The 21,823-nt window shown below is 33.0% G+C and overlaps 1 protein-coding gene across 1 annotated transcript in view; it reads left to right on the plus strand.

Annotated features, from left to right (window-relative positions):
* Nucleotides 1-21,823, plus strand: part of LOC120337252 (uncharacterized) — a 37,847-nt gene that overhangs the window by 12,963 nt on the left and 3,061 nt on the right. The window contains exons 2-10 of the mRNA XM_039404981.2: nucleotides 1,130-1,251; nucleotides 1,382-1,430; nucleotides 12,061-12,210; nucleotides 12,890-13,072; nucleotides 16,425-16,643; nucleotides 18,106-18,217; nucleotides 19,222-19,370; nucleotides 19,966-20,178; nucleotides 20,987-21,747. Coding sequence (XP_039260915.2) covers nucleotides 1,130-1,251; nucleotides 1,382-1,430; nucleotides 12,061-12,210; nucleotides 12,890-13,072; nucleotides 16,425-16,643; nucleotides 18,106-18,217; nucleotides 19,222-19,370; nucleotides 19,966-20,178; nucleotides 20,987-21,747 — 1,958 coding nt within the window. The remainder of the gene's footprint in view (nucleotides 1-1,129; nucleotides 1,252-1,381; nucleotides 1,431-12,060; nucleotides 12,211-12,889; nucleotides 13,073-16,424; nucleotides 16,644-18,105; nucleotides 18,218-19,221; nucleotides 19,371-19,965; nucleotides 20,179-20,986; nucleotides 21,748-21,823) is intronic.

Below are 21,823 nucleotides of genomic sequence, written 5' to 3' on the forward strand. Positions count from 1 at the left end.
ATACGGCACTAATATGAGGCCGTTTCAGTAATTTGTTAGGATTAGTCAAATATTTGTGAGAAATTTATACAGTTTGCCTAGTTAAGTTTATTTGAATCTGGAATCTATGTAATGGTGTTTGAAATCCCAGTGCTCTAGTTTTTCATCCGGGTTCATTTCTGTTACCCGTATCCAACTTTTCATGCGTTTTAGGTTATAGTTTGAAATTCTGATTCATATTTACTGTCATCATTACCACCAAAATAATTCACTTAATGATGTTGGAACTTGCGACCTTTGCATGTAATTTTGCAAGCCAACAGAATTCATATACTAATACCGAATTTGACCATCCAATCTATCGCATGTATGGACAATTTTGATTCATATTTTATACTATATTTAATGCATATTTGTTATTTATCATGACGTATTATCGTGCGTCAATTGCATGCAGTCAAGCAAAACTAATAAATATTCTATGAAAAACATGTAATTAGTAAGATAAGCTAACCCCTACTTCCGTATCACTGAATTTTAGATGCGTACAAGTACAACTTTTATATTGAAAATAAGGACGTTCAGAAATCTGATTTCAACGGAATTCAAGATTTGTTTTATGCAAAATTAGTTTATAAGAGTCTAATCTATTTTGATATGCACGTCTTTTATTATCGCGAATGTAACTGATTGAATGAGGGCAGAAGAAGATAACTTTAGACTGTGTGTTAAATGGCACTCGTTTTCTGTCTCGATGAGTGCATGTGTCGGGACAGTCGCACAGCCGTTTGTTGGTTGTCCTATTATTTCACGGTCAAATTTAAAAGTAGGCATCAACCGCATTACAATATTCCCACGATTCATCAATCTTTGGAATTTATTAATTTAGACCTCGCAGAATTTCTATTACGTGTGTTAACACGAACTCCCGTATTACATTTTTAATTAATATGAGAAAGACTAACAACGCGCAAATATACACATTCTTGACGCAATTTGTCACCGCATGTTGTGGGGCGCCTTACTCCTCCAATGGTTTATTGGTTAACCAAATCGGATCGCATTCAGAAAGTTTTTTGGTAATTTTTACTGTGTCTATTCCTTTATAAAGAGAAAGTAATTCTAATAAACGACCACCGATCTTTTTCAGGTAACACACAAACTATCTGGCAAGGTGATGGTGTTGAAAAGAAACAGAAGCACAAATACGAAGCTCAACATCTTACGTGAAGTACAGTTAATGAATAGATTATCTCATCCGAATATATTGAAGTATGTTCATTTGTTTCTTATACTTATGTAATTTTGTCTTCATACAAATTCAGTACCAGAAGTATGGGAGCATTCATTCAATCATTGCCTAATATACATCGTTATAACTTTTTTTTTTTTCAATTTTCAGATTTATGGGTGTTTGCGTTCACGAAGGACAATTACATGCATTGACTGAGGTAAGAAGAGCGATAACATACCTAATTAAGCATAGCCGCCATTATCCGTTGCGTACCCATATTTGCCCTTGCAAAAATTTAGTTCCTATTTTTAAAATTTCGCCATATTTCGACATGTCTTGTGAACCAAAACGGTAGCAAAGTATGCAGTCATACCACGGTTACTAGCGGTTAACGTTACTAAAACAATGGATGTGTACTACTGTACTATATAAACGATGATATCATTTCCATATATATCCGTTTTATAAAATTGAATGAAAGGCCTATTCAAAGTTAGCACAAGACGATCGTCCTGGTTATGTACTCGGGGCATTTTTGACAACGATTTGGGTGTTAACCTAAAACATTACATTCAGCTCTTTTGCTGTCAATATTTAATATTGAATTTGATCTTCCACACAATCTTAATCAATTGATTAAAAGATCTAAATCGAAGAAATTCATTTCCATTTTATTGACATTATTATCAAGTACATTAATATATAAAGTCGCTCGGTTTGAACTGATCTGACTTTTGTTTTCGACCATCCCGTTAGCAGAATCTTTTTTACAAAGCATTTGTTTGATTCTTTAATTATATCAAGATTTATTGTTCCCTTGTGACCATAATCGAATTATGGGATTATGATATCGTGTATGGCTTCTGTAAATTAAATCAGTAGTTCTACTCGTTTTTTTTTGCGCACCCTGGCACACATAACAATCAAAGAGAATTTTCACGAATCTATAAAGTAAAATAGAATTGAAATAAAAAAATATATACCAATTTATGTTTCATCATGCGAATATCATTATACAAACAAAATACACTTACAAATACATTTACAAAAACTGTCCTTTATGATCTTATATTTCCATATTTCCAAGATGATACTATCATGAATTATTTTCACGTTTAAGCTATAAACCATTACGATCTATATTATTGTCATTTCGCTCATTATAGACACGGCCATTTTCATATCACCGTTTAGATTTGCGTTTGAATACATCTACGAGTAGTCGTCCGAGATGTAACATTTTGTGTGTCAAATTGTCAATACATCTACGAGTCGATATAATTCTGTATTCTCACCACGATAGCTCTTGCTTCCGAACACCTAGTATTATTTTAGCATTAGTGTTATGAGTAAAGATATTCTCTCGCATATTGTAGAGCTTTCCTGGCTATGAATAATTTTTTTTTATTCAACCGAGCCCATTGGTGCGGGTTTTAAAAAAAAACACCCTGTAAAGTGCTCAAATGGTGTGACGTGGAAAAACGAGGATTGACGAACTAAATGAAAGTATCTGTTACATTTGACTTTTAACTAAATACACATTCGTTCAGTGATATCAATAAAGCTTTGAGGTTGTTATTTCTAATAAAGGAGAGTTTGTTCGTGCTCAAAGGGCGTTAATTAACGCGAGTACTGTATATTCCACACATGCTTAGTTGTACTAAACACATATTTGTGGGTAAATGATCCTATTCGGTGGATTAGCGCTGTTTTCGAACCAGACATCCAAGGTTGTTATCCTCGCGTTTGTTTGGTTAAAACACTAAATTAAAAAAAAAGAAATTTGAGCTTGTAAAACATTTATTAACCGTAAATAAGGAATATAGATGATAGCATTTATCACAGTAGTAGTCGTTGGTTAAAAGTATATCAATTCATACCACTCGGGAAACTGTGTACATTATTATCTATACTGAAATAATGGGTTTATTTCATTGGGGAAAATTCGCCTGTTCAGACGTTTTTTACGCAAAAAATGGTGATATTGACGTTGTTTTTCACTTGTCACTGGGTATTGAGATGCCTCATAGCTGTCAGTCAATATGAAGTGGTAACAGGAAAGTTCTATTGTGTCCGTGGGTCAAAGTGACCTCGCGAGCCGCCTTGTGGGCTGGCCGCTCAATTTTGGAAACACACAATGGAATTTTGAATTTAAATTTGGGAATGTAATGTAATCGCGTTATTATAAATATCTTTTCATCACAATCTGGGAAACATTCGACCTGGTGCCATCTATTTATACATATTACTTCATGTTCAGACTGGTTATCTTCTTTTTTGTTCAAATCCAAATATTTGCCAGGAAAGCTTGCGACAGATCAATCCCTTTTTCACTTGTCATCCATGTATGGCCGATCACGTATTTTATTTTCTAGCCAGACACTAGACGTCCCGAAGGTCAGGGTCGCCGGCTAAGTAATCAATAACTGAAGCGACTGCTTGATTGGGAAACACTTGCTTTTAGGTGATTAACTTTGGCAATGCCACTCATCGATCGTGTTAGTAGCACTTTTGCTCTGTCTACGATTTCGTTGTGCTATAAATTTGATACAAGTAAATATTTCAATTTACTTGTCGACCTATACAAGTCTGGCTTATACAATATATAAATCTGTGGGCGTAAGACAGGAACAACATACTTCATCATCGTTATATCCGTACCATCCCATTTTAGGGGTATTTCCGTAAACGTTTCTTTCATAGGGAGATTTCATAAAGAAACCCATAGATTTTTTATACAGAAGTGTGATTTTCAAAACTTTCTGGAGTCTTATACAGAACCTTCATGGTGGAAGGAAGAGTATTTTCTTTTGCATTCTATACTCTTCTTGCTTTTGTTTGTGGTTTGTTTTCTTGTTCTATCTGCCCGTATCAGCGAATGTTATGGATTCGTTTAGTTAATCAAATGAATGTTCTTATTAATGGCCTTTCCCTGCTATCCAACAATTGGAACTGAATCACATAGTCCAACGACTATTTCTGAATTGCTTCAGGGTGCCCAGTTAATTATAATTCCGAATTTCGTATACCGATATATTGGAAACAAAAAGTTACTGTAGGTTAGTAATACCTTTAAAGCGAATATTTTTTTCACTTTTCTAAAATTAGCTTTTACGTGTGAATCATCTGTTTACATTCTTTGAATATTCACCCGACGTTTGCATACTTTACCATCCTATATTGGTTACCCTGACTCTTTAACCAAACGTTGCGACATGCTGTCGATATTGTTTTCTGGTAACTTCGATCGTGGTTGAGGCAAGTTTTAGACTCGGGCCACGCATGTTAGGTATGTCCAAGACATGCGTTGTCTATGATTTCAAAAAACATGACTCGGAAGTTTTCTCCTACCACGTGTTTACAGTTCAAATTTACATTGGTCAATAGATCTTCCCGCTTCTTTTGAATTTTAAATAGGCGTGGAACAAAATCACTTCCGTCGTTGCCGCTGACTTGACAGCATATACACTGAATGACAAAGATAAGTATTCGGTGGCTTGAATGAATGAAACATAATAGGACAATAGTTCCAGGACCAAAGCAGACTTTACGAAACCTAAAAAGCATATTCAAAATATAAAAATTTCAATCAAAAAATTGTGCATTCACTTTTAAATACATTATATTGGCATATGCGGAATGATATCATAATTTTGCATTTTTTGGTGACAATGATAATATCTGATGCCATTTGAAGTAACCATATTGTTATGGACTAACTGTATACAGAAAGAATCGGAATTCCCATTTCGTGACGAAACCTTTTTCCAAGTCTCTGTACAGCGACACCATACCTCTTTTACCGCTACAAATTTTACAATATATGAAAAAACAATAACAGTTCAGGGCAATTTTCAAGTATACTATCTGTCTCATCACATATTAGAATTCGCTTAATTTACATATAATGAAATACTTAGTGATTAATTGATCGAGGTTCATTACCATGACCAGTTTAATAATTAATTAAATAATATATGTCTCATATAGCTCTATTTAATGTTATGTTTCTGAATAATAGGTGCAGCTTACTTAGCGTGTGTCATTTTCAATTCAATCAGGTCTTGTGCAATATATTAACGTTTCTTAAAAAGATCATCACATAAATATATACCGGTACAAATATAAATTGACATTTTCAGTTGTTCGTATTTAACGACAATTTGCAAGAACGGTTATTTAGCTATAAAGACTCGCACGAAGCAAGTCTGATACTGATGAGTTTTGATTGTTTTGTATGTATTTAGTTGTAAATATCGTTTCACTATCCCTGTCTTTTCTTTTCAATTTTCGGAAGACCACCATCATCGTTCTCGACGACAAATACGAAAATTCCTTAAAATTACAGGCATTTATTTCGTTTTATTTCACCATGAAGCTTTATTATCATCCTTTTGAAGGCCTAATAATTATTTCCAGATACCGTATATAAGGGATTTGCTGATATTTTTGTCCTGGTGTTCATCTCTGTGTGTCCGTTTTACGCCTCTGTGCATTTGAATAGCTTCAAAAGTTTTCCAACATTGTTTCTGTTATCACAGATAGTAATAAGGTTTTCCAACTTATTTCAACCAATTATACCCGAACAAGCTTGGTCGTTTAGAAAATGATTCATTTATCATTGTTCCATCCCATGACTCTTGAGAAAAACGAGCAAGATATTTGTGAATGAATTCACCCGTTCAATATTAAGAATAAAACGTTGCGTGCACCCAAATGACACAGATTGCGTGCCCAAACACTCGAAAATAAGCTGCATGACCTTTATCAAGTAACAGCGGGCTTGAAATCGCTCGTCTTCGAAGGCGATGTTGTATTTTTGTAAGCAGTCGTATCATAATTTGGTCACAATTTTAATTTTTGATTTGGTTAGAATGGCCTATTTGACTAGAATGGCTTGTTTGTGATTCTTTTAGAAATTTATCAAGTGAGGTCATTTATTTTGTGCGTGGAATAATGACAGTGCCTTCGTCAATATGCCACAAATTTTTCTTAGTGCCTTCTTCAATGTTTACACATTTCGGCGCTCCGAAAGTACTGGTACGGTATGTGCCAATATGGAGGTAACTGAAGGAACTGAAACCTATATGTATATTCACTTGGCTAACACAGACAGTCCCCGAACTCGTAATAGAATTAAAATAAGGAAAATTGGAATAAAATTATGGCCTAACCCTAACCAGGTACACATACTATGGAAGTACCCAAATTTCTGTGGTTGCCATCGCAAATATGTCACATATATTTCATAGTGCCTTCGTCAATATGCCAATATGCCACAAATTCGCTAACGCAAGATTTGTGTGCGTGTCTTCACAACTTAAGCACGCATTATCAATAATGGGATTTTTTTTATACTTTATGATATTTGTGATATTTTTAGAAATTATGATTGATGCGATTTGAACTATGCTACTGTATGATGACTGTTCCCTTGGCGACTGACCAATTGCGCATATATGAAGTAAATGAATGATCAATATAATTCATGTGGGCAATGTACGGCCTAACAAATTTTCGCATTCTTGAGCGATCTCGAAATTGTAAATTCAAATTTTGTGCTTAAAATCGTGATGGAAATCATCGTTTTATTTTAATTAAATGAACTCTCGTTTTTTAGCACATTCACTATTAATTCGCATCATGTGAATCCATTTGGACTGAGTATTCAAATAAATTACACACAGCATTATTGTCATCAGCGTCCGACGCTGCAAGAGATTCTCCAGCCAAAAGTGTATTTAAATGTCATGCAACCTTTGTACCTTTACCACTATTCATGTTACTGAAGCAAAATTATTGTCTAATGGGTTTCCATGACATAGTAATGATAACATGCGTTACTTACTACACATCAGAGGTTAGAAAATTATCGGCTTTGTTTTCGTGCTAAGTTATAGATTGTCACATCACATCGCCCGATTGTTGTACCTCTGTACTAGTATTATATTACCATCAATATTTCATAAGATAATTTGTGATATAATTTACACTCATAGACCATTTTAAAACGGAACTGGAAATACTCCTGGAAGAAGCTTACGAACCCGCCTTTATAACGAATGACACTTAACCTAATAGGAAGACAAAATATCAATTCCTTAAATGAATTTGGAGAACCATGGATGTCCACACACGGCGCTCTCGTAGTATGTGAACCAAGATGGTGGACAGCTGAACATAGTCTGTGTACCAGGTTAGGGTTAGACCATAATTTTATTACAATTTTCCTTATTTTAGTTCTATTACGAGTTCGGGGACTAGCCAAGTGACTCCCGTAGTATTTGTACCTAAAATTATGGCCTAACCCTAACCTGGTACACATACTACATTCCGTTGTCCGCCATCTTAGTTCACACTCTACGGGAGTACCCACACTAACAACGCGGATGAATTATATCTTTTATGAAGCGTCAAAGACGATGTCGAAACAGCGGACCGATTAGGAGTTCTATTGTCCAGTATTGTCCAGCGATTCGTATTGACCATTATGTCATTCAATTTTACTCATTGGCGCCATTGAGTACAGTTTTATCTCGTTCGAAATCTAGAAGTATTGTAATGCCATTTAAATTGAATTTTCGTTCTAGATTTGAAGGTAATTTTTAAATAAATTTTCACCCGAGTTGCAGATATAAACGAATTTTGAATGTTCTTTCTATGTTTACATAAGCTATGAAGCACAAGAATGTCAAATCTTCATATATAACGTATCCCCCGTTCTCGCATTGTGACGACACATTTACGCCACGATAGACGAAATGCCCACAATCAATAAATAACAAACAGACGGATTATGTATTTCTGAAATTCTTTTACGGATTATTTTGCTATTTCGATTCTTGTCCAACAACATATATACTATATACAAAATACATCATGAAATCATTTAACAAAACAAGCTTATGTTATAAGCATTTACAGTTATTGTAAAACGTCCAATTTGAGATGTTATAGAAATTTTATCACATACCTTAAAATAATATCATTGGATTGTTTTTTGAAAAAATATAATTAATGTCTTAGATCGGAAATTCCACGCGGAAAATGTCATCAAACTATAGTGGAATATGCCGGTATATAATTATTTGATCTTTAAATATTATAATTTGAATATGGGATGAGAATGCATTGACGTAAATAAATATACCACTGTTATAATGCTACGCTGTACATATTAAAAATGCCATTGTTTCTCTCGAGATATTAAATCACAAAAATCATGATTACGGTATTGTTGTCATTCGCGGTATTTCCTTTTTATTTCAAATATTTGAAGTAGTTGCGCATTTTGCTATTTTAAATTTTATTTGTAAAGCGAGATTTGACTTCATCAGAATTTTGTTTACAATGAATTGGACTTGAAATTTTTGGCATTCTAATTTCTAGATTTGCATATAGAATCATTCCATTCCACGTGATTACTCGTTTACTGACGTCAATACGAGACAAAATGAACACAGCTAAAACAATTTTTTGACGCTTTTACATATTTTCCATATGTTGTTAAAAAATTCGTTGCATTTTCTCGTAATTGTGAATACTCATTTTTTTGTGACAGAATTTCATGAACAAAGTAACATCCATTTTGAAAAAAAAAAAAATTTTGAAAATTTGATTCTGAATTTCAATAACCCTCGAATGGTATTTCATATACTGCTACTTCATTATGTTGCTCCGGATGTGTCATTTGGCTAGTTTTGTGCCAATTTATTCCCAATATATCATTCTTTCAAGCAATTAAATCGCTATCATATGACAAGGTTGTGCCTTAGATATATGGTACTGATTTTTCGTCGATCCATGTCCCATCCGAAAGCAAATTTTCTTGATGGATTTGAACAAGAGTAGTCAGTCGACCCTTGTTGGCTGTTGCAGACAACTATTTTCGGTTCTGTTCAGGAAGCATTAGTCTGCGCCTCTCGCTGCATTGCCTTGTATTCATCCGCTGCTGTGTGCGGATGCCGTTTATTGGGTAAAATTTAAAAAAAAAAGGGTAAATTAAATGACATTTACGTCCGGTGAAGCACAGTGATAATTTCTCAATTTACATCATAATTAAAATGTGATATATTTTAAATTTACGTCCAATAACAATTCCATTGCAATGAAGATTAACCCAAATAAAAAAATTCGTATCTCAAACGTTTACATAGCAAGTAACATACATTTGAAGTAATCGTCATCGTAGTTATGACCAGTCGATAAATTGACCAATCAGATTTAACCGTAAGCAAGTTTTCTTAAACTGTAATCTTAATTTAATTTTTACATTACGAGGTCGATTTACAATTTTCGTCGTCGCCTCCGAAGAATAATTTTATGGAATTCAATTCAATGTGATTTATATTTGAAAACGATAAACAATATTTACTCAGACTTCATCGTAAAGTCTTCCCGAAATCGGACGGAAGCCGCTGAACAAATAAAACTGTTTGTGTCGTATCGAGGTTGGCCCAATGGTAAATTATTCTGAAGAATGCCAACTAATGGAAGTCCCTCACTTGGTCGTTGTAAGACTCAAATAGGTAATCCCACGTCTTTGATGTTATTTAACAAACAACCGGTGGATTTTGAAATCACCTTTCCAGTCGATTTTTTATGTGTATTGCGAAATGGTTACCCAGAAAATGGAACCCATAAATTTTTGAATTACTTGTTTGAAAATAAAGAAGGAAATATTAAACACTTTTGTTCGTACTTTTGTTTTGGTTGTACCCAAAAGCTTCAGTAATCTAGAATGCTTTGCACTAAAGTTATGTTCTCTCTAGAATATGTTCCAAATGAACGGGGTTCTCTTGTTTTGGGCGTTCTTTATGTTTGAAATTCTAGCAACTATTTGATTTATCGCACAAAATGCATAACATGCGCAAAAGCTAGTCGGATGTTTCAATTTCCAACAAAGAAATAAACTTTAATACCATTGCAAAATGTCCTTTCCAATCTTGAGATTGAAATAATCCCAGATTGAAAATTGTAATGTAAGAGTAAAAGTGCTTGACTGTTATTGACAAATCATAAATTGTTGTTGAGATATAGCAGTTCCCTATTTGCTTTCCATTAAATGTGAATGACCTTCGACATTCTAGTTATAACCTGCCTTCAGTATTTAGTATTTTCTGTAATTGACTATCAATATTGCTTTATTTGACCTTGTCTGACTCTGTATTATCATTGGTTTATAGGAGGCAAAGAATGATTTTTTGTAGGTTCATTATTAACCAAGGAAAGTTCTTTTAAATTCTTTGTAAATATTAACTATTCAATACTAAAATATAATGATGTATACACTGACTGGAAGACTTTTTTAAATCTGTATAATGATATTACAGTTCATTGTATTTTTTCATTGTTTTATTTCATACTCTATGGGTTTCATTTAATCTACACAAATGCCACCACATCAAACACATTATGACAGGCAAGGACTTCCTGCCATTGAAATAACATTATTTTATCTGATGTCATTCTAACACATTTTGTTTTTATTCGATTACAAAATGGATAACACATTCTATAATAATATATTATGCTAAATAACATCTGAAGATTTTCAAGTCTTTCCAAGTGTAATCTCTCTCACACATTAAGTGCTGCTTGTTTGTATTGCACTATGCACAAGCTAGCTTCCAGACTTTGCAGAGTCACGTTTCCGCTCTCACAAGCAAACTTGATTATAGAATATCATAGTTTGCTATGCTCAAATAACCAACATCTGCATTTCAATTTAGTAAGGAATTTGTTCCCTTTTTAAAAATTCATGTGTACAATACTATCACTGGCACATTCATTCGAAAATAGTAAATACAGGGTGGCCAAAATAATGAACCCATATTTCTTGATTATTCCCCAAAAAAATCTGAAAATTCATTTAACACTTGAGTGTCTGTTTGTGTATGATTGTACTCAAAAGTTTCAATATTCTAGGACACTTTGCATATAAGTTATGTTGTCTCCAAAATATGTTCCAAATGACGTGAATCCTGTTTTTTGGATCACTCTGCATACCTCGTCAAAATATAAATTCTATTATATTAAATACTATATAATATATTTGTAATAAGATGTTGTTGGCACTTCATGTAAATTTCCTTTGCAACTCAAATGCAAATTTAACACAAATCGTGTGCTACCAAACACAGCACAACCTATAATTAAACTTGAAATTTTGTTGTTCATGGTGGTTTTGTGGTTTCTACTCTTGTTCCCATCGACCGCAGGTCAGGTCTCAGGTGGTCTATTTATAATTGTCTTGCGACTGCTGATTTATCAACCAATAATATCATGCTGTCAATGAATGCTTGCTAATAAATGAACGTTTGCATTTGCTTGCTATTGTAGTTGTAGCATTTATATTTTGTGAGAAATTAGAAAATTGAATAATCCTATTTGCTATTTTAATCAATACAGTGTGGATTTCAGTTTATAATTTTGCTTCACTGTATTTATAATCCTGGATACATTTTTAGAGTGTCTTAAATCCACGAATGTTAGGACAAATTCACTTGATGAATACAGTACTAAAATAGGGTACTCTCGTAGTGTGTATACCAGGTCAGGGTTAGGCCATAATTTGATTCCGATTTTCCTTATTTTAGTTCTATTTCGAGTTCGGGGACTGTCTGTGTTAGCCAAGTGAAAGCCCATAGGCTTCAGTCCCTTTACACAACTTGATGTAAAGTAATGGAAAATCGGAATAAAATTATGGCCTAACTCTAACCTGGTACACATACCAGGATTTGAATCCAAGATTTCAACCTGCGATGCCATCATATTTGTATCTAATGTTTTACCCACTAGGCCACCACACATATATTATTTTCATTTCATTCTTTTCTGTCTTTCAGTATATCAACGGTGGAGATCTGGATCAATTGGTGGAACAGAAGAATACAATGTTAACATGGTCTGTCCGAATACGTTTAGCAATGGACATTACTAAAGGTTTAACGTATCTTCATTCAATGGGAATTTTTCACAGAGATTTGACAGCGAAGGTAATTTCATGATAATTTTACTTCATTAGTGAGTGGCCTTAAAACGACTGCTTTTCTTTTATTTCTTCAACATTTCAATTTTCTCAGAAATAAATCAAGATTATGATATTGCATTGCTGTGCAGAGATAAACGAGGAATTTAGATATAAATTTTATAATGTTTCGCAATTAAGCTAGTGTTAATTGGAAACCCTATGTTTTCTGTCTGTCATTTAAGTGTCACCAGCCCCCACTTTAGCCTTAACATTGACGGATTACTGATCGAGTTATCACAGACAATCATTTTTGGAAAGATTATTGCAATATACATTTAGCGATCCAAAAATGCTTTTAACGTCAAACAAATTGGATGTGAACATTTTTATTTAAGTTTTATGTCACAGGGTTACCCCCAAATAACAGAACCCATGGCATTTGAACATATTTTAAAGAAAATATAACTTTTAGGCAAAGCTGGACATTTTGGGTACAATTATACATAAACATAGGTTCAAGTGTAAATGAATTTTCTTCAGTTTCATAGAAATAATTGATAAGGTTTTTTTGCTATATTAGGTTCTGTATATTTCCAGCCAAAGGTAATGATAGAGATAATATTGTAATATACTGGAACACAATGACCGGCCTAACATCTTCTATTAAAATCGTCCACGATTAAGCTCTTCTCTCTCAATTTTAGAATTGTTTGGTTCGGGTGACAACAAATAACAAAAACAAGACAAAATATACAGCGGTTGTTGCAGATCTCGGCCTCGCTGAAAAAATTCCAACAAAACCTGAAGATGAAGCAAAGTTACGCATCGTTGGGACTCCATATTGTATGGCACCTGAGGTTTTACGAGAAAAACCTTACAACGAAAGGGTAAGATGAATCTTAGTTATTGGGCGATCTAAATTATTCTTTTCTCCCTTATTTATTATTGAACAACATGATTGAAATATAAGGAAATTTCCAATCTACTGATGTAGCAAAATTAATATTTGAAAAAAAAACATTGTTTTTCCCCCAACTGTATTCAATTTCAATTTTATGTAAGAAATTACAACTGACGTATAACACAAAAAAAATAACAAATGTTTTAGTGATGCGCAAAACAGATACTGGTATCCATTTTTTTCATTTGGATTCAATTGACAGGCTTTTCTCCTTTTTGACAACTAATATTTAAAATATATATTTGGTTAGCAAAAAATTTCACATCATACATGTAAAGAATAATTATCGGTATACTTTTCTCATACCTAAATTAGGCACTTTTCCAGAAAAATGACAAAATATTTTAGTGTAGTTTTTTAGGTATTTTGTCATAAAAGCATAGCACGTTTTCAGTGAAATGTGAATTTTTAGATTTTCCACTATTGGATTTTTTATGATCAATGAGCTCTTTTGGAATTATTTTTAACATTTGTAGTATGTACTTATGTATTCCGACCTGGTTTTCTGAATTTTTTTTCTTTGTGATAATGACTTCGAAAGTAAAACAGCCTGGCTTCCGTCATTTTCAACATTCAATTATATAAGATAAGGAAAGGTATTGTAGTATAATAACCTTTTACCAATACATATATACCGTTGCAATACTTATATTGGACCGGTTTATATCACGTTTGACATTACAAACATAATTAATCAAAGTTGCTTGGCAAAAAGCATTCCTGTTTCGTGTCAGGTATTCATAATGGTTTTATTTATCCTGACATATCAATTACGGAATTTTGAAAAATTTCCAGTTTCGTGTTTGTTTCGATTTTATCTCAAATAGGTTGATAAGAAAGACTCCAAACCCAGATGTTCTGTTACATTTGCTAATATAGTATTGCGTAGAATGGTTTCGAATGACGATATTTATTTCGCCAATGCCCCAGACTGCCCAATGTCTAGTACTCAGCAGTGAATATTTCAAAAAACAAAATAGTAATGATACAGATGCAAATGTCTTAGTCTATACATAAATCCTAAAAGTCTGATACAACAATTCTATGCATGGATGACAAATTTTGAAAAGTAAATATTTTGAAGCTAGCATAATATTTATATAATAGTGTAGTGAGGATGTTCAATTTCAAGATGTCATGGCATTTTAAAAATTGTGTTTGTCACATGTGTTTGTGTCACATTTTATGGGTACAATTTTGGATTTTTATTTAAATTACGGTAATCTTTCAACACATATATACATAACATAAGCGTTTATTTTTACTGATTTCTTTAAAATTTCTAGCACTCAACTGGCCAGAAACCTGTTTTAGTTTCTAGGTAATTTTCTTCGAATGCATCAAAATTAATCTCACCACTCGAGTCACGTGTGAACCCACACGATCTCAAGGATTTATTCTCCTAATTATCCTAATCATTTGGTTTTAGATGGTTTACTTTTCGTTAGGTCTTATCTTGCATTTAAACTTGGATTATGAGATTTATTATTAATACAACCAGTGTGAAGTAGGTTCAGGATTGACGGCAGGCAAGGCCTAAAGCGGCTCGTTGTTGACAATAATTTACAGTTTTTACTTCACCAAAATAACTTGATTCAATGCGAGATGTCCATTTTTGAAGAATATTATATTACATTGTGAACTTACAGTAACTAAATTACAGTATTTTAGACTTATCAATCTAACAAAGTCGCGAAAAATTTGCAAAATTTTTATGCCATGAAGCAACAAAGCTGGGATAAATTGAAAATTTTTTACCCTTTTAGTATACATGTTGCTATGTTCTTCTCTTTCAATTATTACTTCATGAACAAAGTGCGTTAATAAATATATGACGTAGGTTGGTATTGCAGAAACTTGCACTGCAATTCATATCTGCATTAATATTTTAAATTAATCCATTTTATATGTGATGCTAAATTTAAATACATAAAAAGTGACATGAATCATTAATATTATGGAGACGGTTAATTCTACTAAAGAAATAGTAATATCGAAATTTTGAAGAATGATTTAAAGCGTTGTATATGTCATTTAATATCAAATGTACAGTATTCAAATCATGTTGACCAATATTTTATCTTTAACTTATTATTAAGCCAAGCAATGAGTTTTATCTTGTTATCAATATAAATCTGCAAACTTAGTCACGATTTGGAGGCGTGTGCACACAAAATAACATGCTTGAGATTCGATTCGCCGCCGCCCACAACCGCATTATAGCGCACATACCAAAACAGGAAACTATCAAATTGCATCACTGCATGCTCATATTTATGCACTTAGGTTAGTTGTGCCCATTGTATTATACCATAAAAACTTTTTTATTTTTTTTACGTTCCAAGAAATATTACCATATTAAAGTCTTATTACTGTTATCGTAGTAAATATAATATGGTAAATGCATTATATCATAATATTAGAAATGCTACATTTTCTAAAATTGCGTTTTGAGTTTTGTTATTTTCGCACAGTATGTTTGTTAAAGGCCATTACAGTTCATTGCAGATCACTTAGACACAGTCTATTGCGCTATGATTTGTCAGCTTCCATTTTAGCGAAAAAATAAAGCACTTTTATGCGATTGCAACCTAGCGTTTCACATTGGATTTATGTGACATTGTACTAAATAGGAATATTTAGCAATATGTAATCTGACCTGTTGTAATACATACCCGGATATCCTGTTTATTTAATACTTGTAATATATAACATGAATGTTTTCTTAGATAATGTGACCCAAATACCCTTCCTTGTTCCTGCATATGTATGACCTGAGGTGCAACATATGGTTCAGGTTATCTAGGGAAAATAAAATTAGTATTCATAATACTGTATAGTAAAATTTGGATTGGGAAATTAATGAATTTAAGTTCTTTCAAATTGAAGTTAGTAAAAAGTCATTGACATCTAATATGCATATATTGCAACTTGCAACTATTAATTGTTTTTATCAAAAACGAGAAATGTATCAGTTTCAATATTTTATTTAATGCAAACTGCTATTACTGCATTAGAAATCTAATAAAAATCAGAATAATGAAAAAATATCAGTTATATTAACTTGAAATGTGTAGTTTCCCAAAGGCTACATATTATCATTTCATTCTTACAAAATGAATGATCAAATTTATGTCAGGGTAGCAAAATTTTAGACAAATTTAAGATTTTACACCACTAAAATAATGTTTTATTTCTTCATCAACTGTTCATCAAGACGCTCATGTTTAAACAATCTTATGTTTATGTTGTATTAAAATTTGTTTTGTTTATTTCAGTCTGATTTCTTCTCCTTTGGTATCATCCTCTGTCAACTGATTATTCGAACATCCTCGGAACCAGAAAAATTACCAAGATTCAATGATTTTGGACTTCAAAGAGATTTGTTTACAATATTGGTCAAGAAAGGTGTTGGATCACCAGAAGTAGTGACTTCAAGTTTGCCACTGTCAATGCCACCCAATGCATTCCTACAACTTGCCTATGATTGCTGTGAGGTAAGAATTGCAATGTAAATAAGAACTAGGATAGGATTTTCTAAGTTTATTTTTGGGAATAGAAAAGGCGACTGGATGAGCTAATCATATTGCGAAACATGGCTTCTTATCTTGTTATGAGTCCATGTCGGTATGGGAAACGGTTGTATCTTTATGATTATGTAAGCCAGTTTGCAGTCGTGAATAAGACATTTTCAATGAATCATAGCTGTTTTGTAGTAAACAAGATAACATCTTGGTAATGGTACATGATAGATTTAGTTTAATCAATGTAAATCTAATATGTAAGGTTGGGCGCATGGGCCTTAGATAAATCATGTTGATGTTTCGGCCCATATACTTATCTTGTTTTGTTTTTGAATTTGTTGTCTTGTCTCTTTTGCTTTCATTTTCTAAATTTGAGTATAAACATGACGTAAACTGTCCAATTTTTGGGTCGACGAACCATATGTCATTAATTATACAATACTATCGAGGGTGGATGCTGAATACCCAACTGAACATAAGAACTTGCGCAAATAGAATGGACGTGAAAATAGCTGGCAAATATTGACATCGTTTTATGACAACTTAATAGGAAAATATATAGCCTTGTATCTAAATAAAGTATTTATATTTTTATCTATTACCGAATAATTGTCTTTCATCAGCTCAATATGCTATAACCACGACCACGTCAATGATTACACCTCTGAATACATCATAAATATAGAGAGAATTTACCCATTACATTGTCCCTTTTTTATGGGAATAAGTATCTATAAAATAATGCCTTTGACCTATTTTGCAGGATGTATTGACTGTTTGATGTGTTAATTTTGTTTTATTTGGACATCAATTTCATGATGTTATTGATATAATGAACACTAAACAGTATTTTGTAATGATGTAATTGATGTAAATTTCCAATAAGTTCTATTTAAACTTATATGAATTTTTAACAGATTTTGTGATACCACTTTGCTTCATATATTATTTATCTGAGATTAGATTTACCAGAAATCCAGTTTGTAGCAGATTATAAAACCTATTAACCATTTACTAATGCCATGACATATTTATTACAATCAACACAATGCATAGTGAAATATCTGTTCAGTTTATCTTGCAAATTCGAATCACATCAGGACAAAAACATTCTCTGCGATAGCATACAAACAACAAATATTGACTCAATAATTCTTCTATGAAAAATTTATCAAACATTAATTTATAAATAATCAAATTGTATTAAATGGTCGGCTATTCTTTTTCTGCAAAAATTGGCTTATATGTTCAGAATCAGATGTTTTCCAAATAGGAATGTAAAAAATTGATTTTTAATAATAGATCACATGACTTATTATCAGACTGGATTTTAATATAAAATATTTAAAATAAATTTCGAAAATTATTTTTTAAAATATGCTGTAAATTTGAAATTTTTGGGCATATGATATTAATTTGACGTTTTTTTTTACAGGTCGATCCTTCCAAAAGACCAGATTTGAAGGAAATGACATGTAGATTAGAACAAGCACTGAATGAAGAAAAAATGATAAGAAACGAAAAAAAGAGAAATTTATTGAAGAATGGTAGAGTTTATTTATTTCATTTTTGAAATGTGATTATCTGAATCCACCTATGCCCCCCAAAATTTTTCTTCTTCTAAATACGTCGGCAAATGTCAAGTTTTATGATTGAACCATTTTATATATTCATGAAGGATTAGGATTTGTAATTTTCAAAGCAAATTCATTGCTACCATATAGTTTGTTGGCAAATACCCCCCCAAACCTGGTTAAGATATATGAAGAACTGACTTCATAACAAAATTGAAATTGCATTGGGAATTCATGAACACCCTGTGTAGTATCCATGATTTTTGTTTGCCATTGAATTTCAGTCAATTACCCTGTCATGTGCGGCTCAATATATCCAAAATTTCGTTTTTAAAAGTGTTTTCTTGCTTTTACTTGATTGAAATGATGCAAATTATGCCTTGTAGAAAATTCTTGGAAATTCCAATATAAATAAATTAATTTTGTCATGATTTTCTTGCTGTCAACTGAAATAAGCTAACATGTCATGATAAATGACAGACTTGGCTGACAATTTATGTTCGCTCTGTCTGGTTTTGGAAATTATTTTCTATTTTGGATTAGGATGTCATGTTTTCCTGTTGCATAAATCTGTTGCAAAATCAACCTGCAATAGATAATTGAACGATGTTTGGTATTACACGTCGTGAAGCACAAAAATCTTGATTCAATTTATTCTACCTAAAGGTAGTTGGAACTTCAAGTTGTGAGAGATTTAAATTTTGTCTCAAGTTTTACCAATACATTTTAGGATTCAGATAATTTCAAATCAAAATAGCCCTTTTTCTAAATTGGCCATGCATTCTTGGCTCATTCGAAAGCCCTTTAGGCAGCATGCTTCGTCACACATTGTCAGTCAGACATATATATTATACTTTGACTAGTATGCTTGATATTGAATATATTTATCAATAAATTTGATTATTTTGAATAATTTATTACCAAATTGCTACTTTTTATCCAGATTTGTGATAATTCATTTTTTTTGTTAATTACAGCACAAGAACCTATGAAACGCCATAGCACGATTCTGTCTGAACTTCCTTCAATAACAAGTTTGTCAGAATCTTCTTCACCAAGAAAGACAATACCAAGCACATCAGTTGTTCTCAACTCAGATAAGGAAAATACTCCACATATTGATAAGGTACTTTTCAAAAACTATAATACTAACAACAGTAACAGAAGGGATGTTTTCAACAGCTATTCACATTTTTTTATTACTTATCGATCCCGATCGGTAAGTAAGTTGATAGGTATTTGTCTGTCTGTTTGTCTGTTAGAAACACGCGATATCTCGCGAAAGCGAGGTTGAATGCATGTAAATTCATCATATCTCGGACCAGAAGCCTATTGATTTTGGATGAATTATGTCTTATAATTTGTGAGTTATTAATTAATTAGTGATGGGACACGTGGTGTCGCTATTGAGTCAGAGCGTAGGATACACGCCACTAGATCGATAAGTCGGCGGTCTCCGATCGCTATCTCGTTTTAATTTTTGATGTCCTACATAGATTTAATTTTATGTATAACAATACCTATTTAAATCTAACTTAGTAGGTAATCTGTTACTCTCAGGAAATGAAAGGTTTTTAAGAATAATACTTATTTAGGTAATTATTGTGACTTCAAAAGACTAAAATTTGTCTTTATTTTTCAGTCATTGAACATTGTTGAGTTTTTTGGTTACTGGAATTACCATGACTTCTTATGAAATAAACAATTTCATCTTTTCTCAGATCCCAACTCAACATATCAAAGCTCGTCGACGATCATCTTCTGGGTTCGAGAGACATTCACGATCTGCTTCAGATATTTCTAAAGAACTCATCAGTCATGCTGCATCTATCATTGCTTCTTCTAGAAATTCATTCTTAAGCAATGTTGATCAATTTGATGACATGATTGATTCGTTGAACAGTGCTTTTGTTAACCCATTCAGTGCTTTGGAGGTAAATAAATTAGTAATGTTGCTTGGTTGTTATTAAAACATGTGGCGCATCATGCTAAGCATTAGGAATACGATCGCCATCGCATCTCTGATTACCCTTTGTGGGTTCGCAGGTTTGCAACCCATGCACGAATAGTTATGTGCGAAGAATTGCTGGACTCTTCACATAACCTCTGGTCAGTTACGGCTTCCTCTACCAGCAAGTCCATGCTTCTGAAAATAAATAATTGGCTAACTATTCACATGCCCAACATGGACTGGTAACCGGACAAGAGGCTGTAGTTCGCCATTTGATTAAGTCTTATTGACTTTCCTCTCCCCGCGGATAAATATGTAAATCTTATCCTTTTTTAAGTGATAGTTATCAATCTGGAAGATTGAAATCTATAGAGATTAATCATTCATTGGTGTTACTCTGTTCCAGTATAATTATGGAAATTTTATCTTCGAATCAAAATATTTTTCCTAGTTCTTACATAGACAAATATGCTCCAGGAATGAATGGCATTACTCCTCAGATGTTAAATTATGTTTCATTGGATGGCTAATTCAATCAAATGTATTCAAGTTTGGAATCCAATTATGTGTTGCACATTTTGTAAATTCAGTGTAAATATTTTTCCAAACATATAGGAAATTTCTATACTGAATATAATTTTGCTTTTCATTGGACGACTTAATTCATTAATATCAGTGGTATTTTATTCAGATCTTTTGAAATTAATAAGAAAGCTCACGATAATTGATTATAGTTTTTACTATTTTTTTTTTATTTCTTTGCTTGTAGTAATCTATTGTTTGCTTTACAGAATACGGAACTGAAAGAAAAGAAATTGTTTGACAAACCAAGCTACGAACTAATGGAAATGACATTTGACCTTCCATCGCCAGGACTGCCGCCTCGTTCACCGCAACATTCTCGCCGCAGAACAAGGAATCGTTTGCAATCTGCCCGTCCCAAAAGTCTACTACTCGATGTTGGGAATAAAGATTTACCCCACTATTTTGAAGACCCCCTATTACCCAGACCACTCACCCCTGAACCACATTATGAAATGAGAAAGTTGTCAAACATTTGCGGGACGAGCGCAGCATCTATTAGCGATGATGTGACAATTCCCTGCCCCCCTTCACCCATCCCGCCGCTAACACTACCCCCAGATGAGCAAGAGACAGTTCGAGGAATTGTTGCTTTCCAAACACAATTAAAACAAGCGCTCATTCGATCCATGGCGTTATCACCAAGAGGTCAACGGTTATTGTCATGGTGGCATAACAACGGTCGAGCAATAGACCGGAGGTCTTTAACAAGCGTGTTGTCAATAATGACAGAAAAATTGGGAAATCTCCGCAGGTCTATAAGCGAACCAGATCTCACACAAAATGCAAATTCACTATTTACTCTAGCGCACAATATTCCCACTAGTGGTAATAGTTCAAGGTCATCTGTTACATCGGAAAGAGGTTCCCCAAGGTCATCAACGAGTGGGAAACCCCCATTGGGAGGGAAGTATCAAACTCACGTCTATCCAGCTTATGTTACACTGCCAAGAAAGAAAAAAATAGCGAGGTAGATATTTTATTGTACTAGTTTTTGAATATGCTCTGCCAAAGCTATTTTCTAGCATATAGTTCAATTTTAAGTT

Source organism: Styela clava, chromosome 10 (assembly GCF_964204865.1).
Source record: "Styela clava chromosome 10, kaStyClav1.hap1.2, whole genome shotgun sequence".
In the NCBI taxonomy this organism is placed as follows: domain Eukaryota; kingdom Metazoa; phylum Chordata; class Ascidiacea; order Stolidobranchia; family Styelidae; genus Styela; species Styela clava.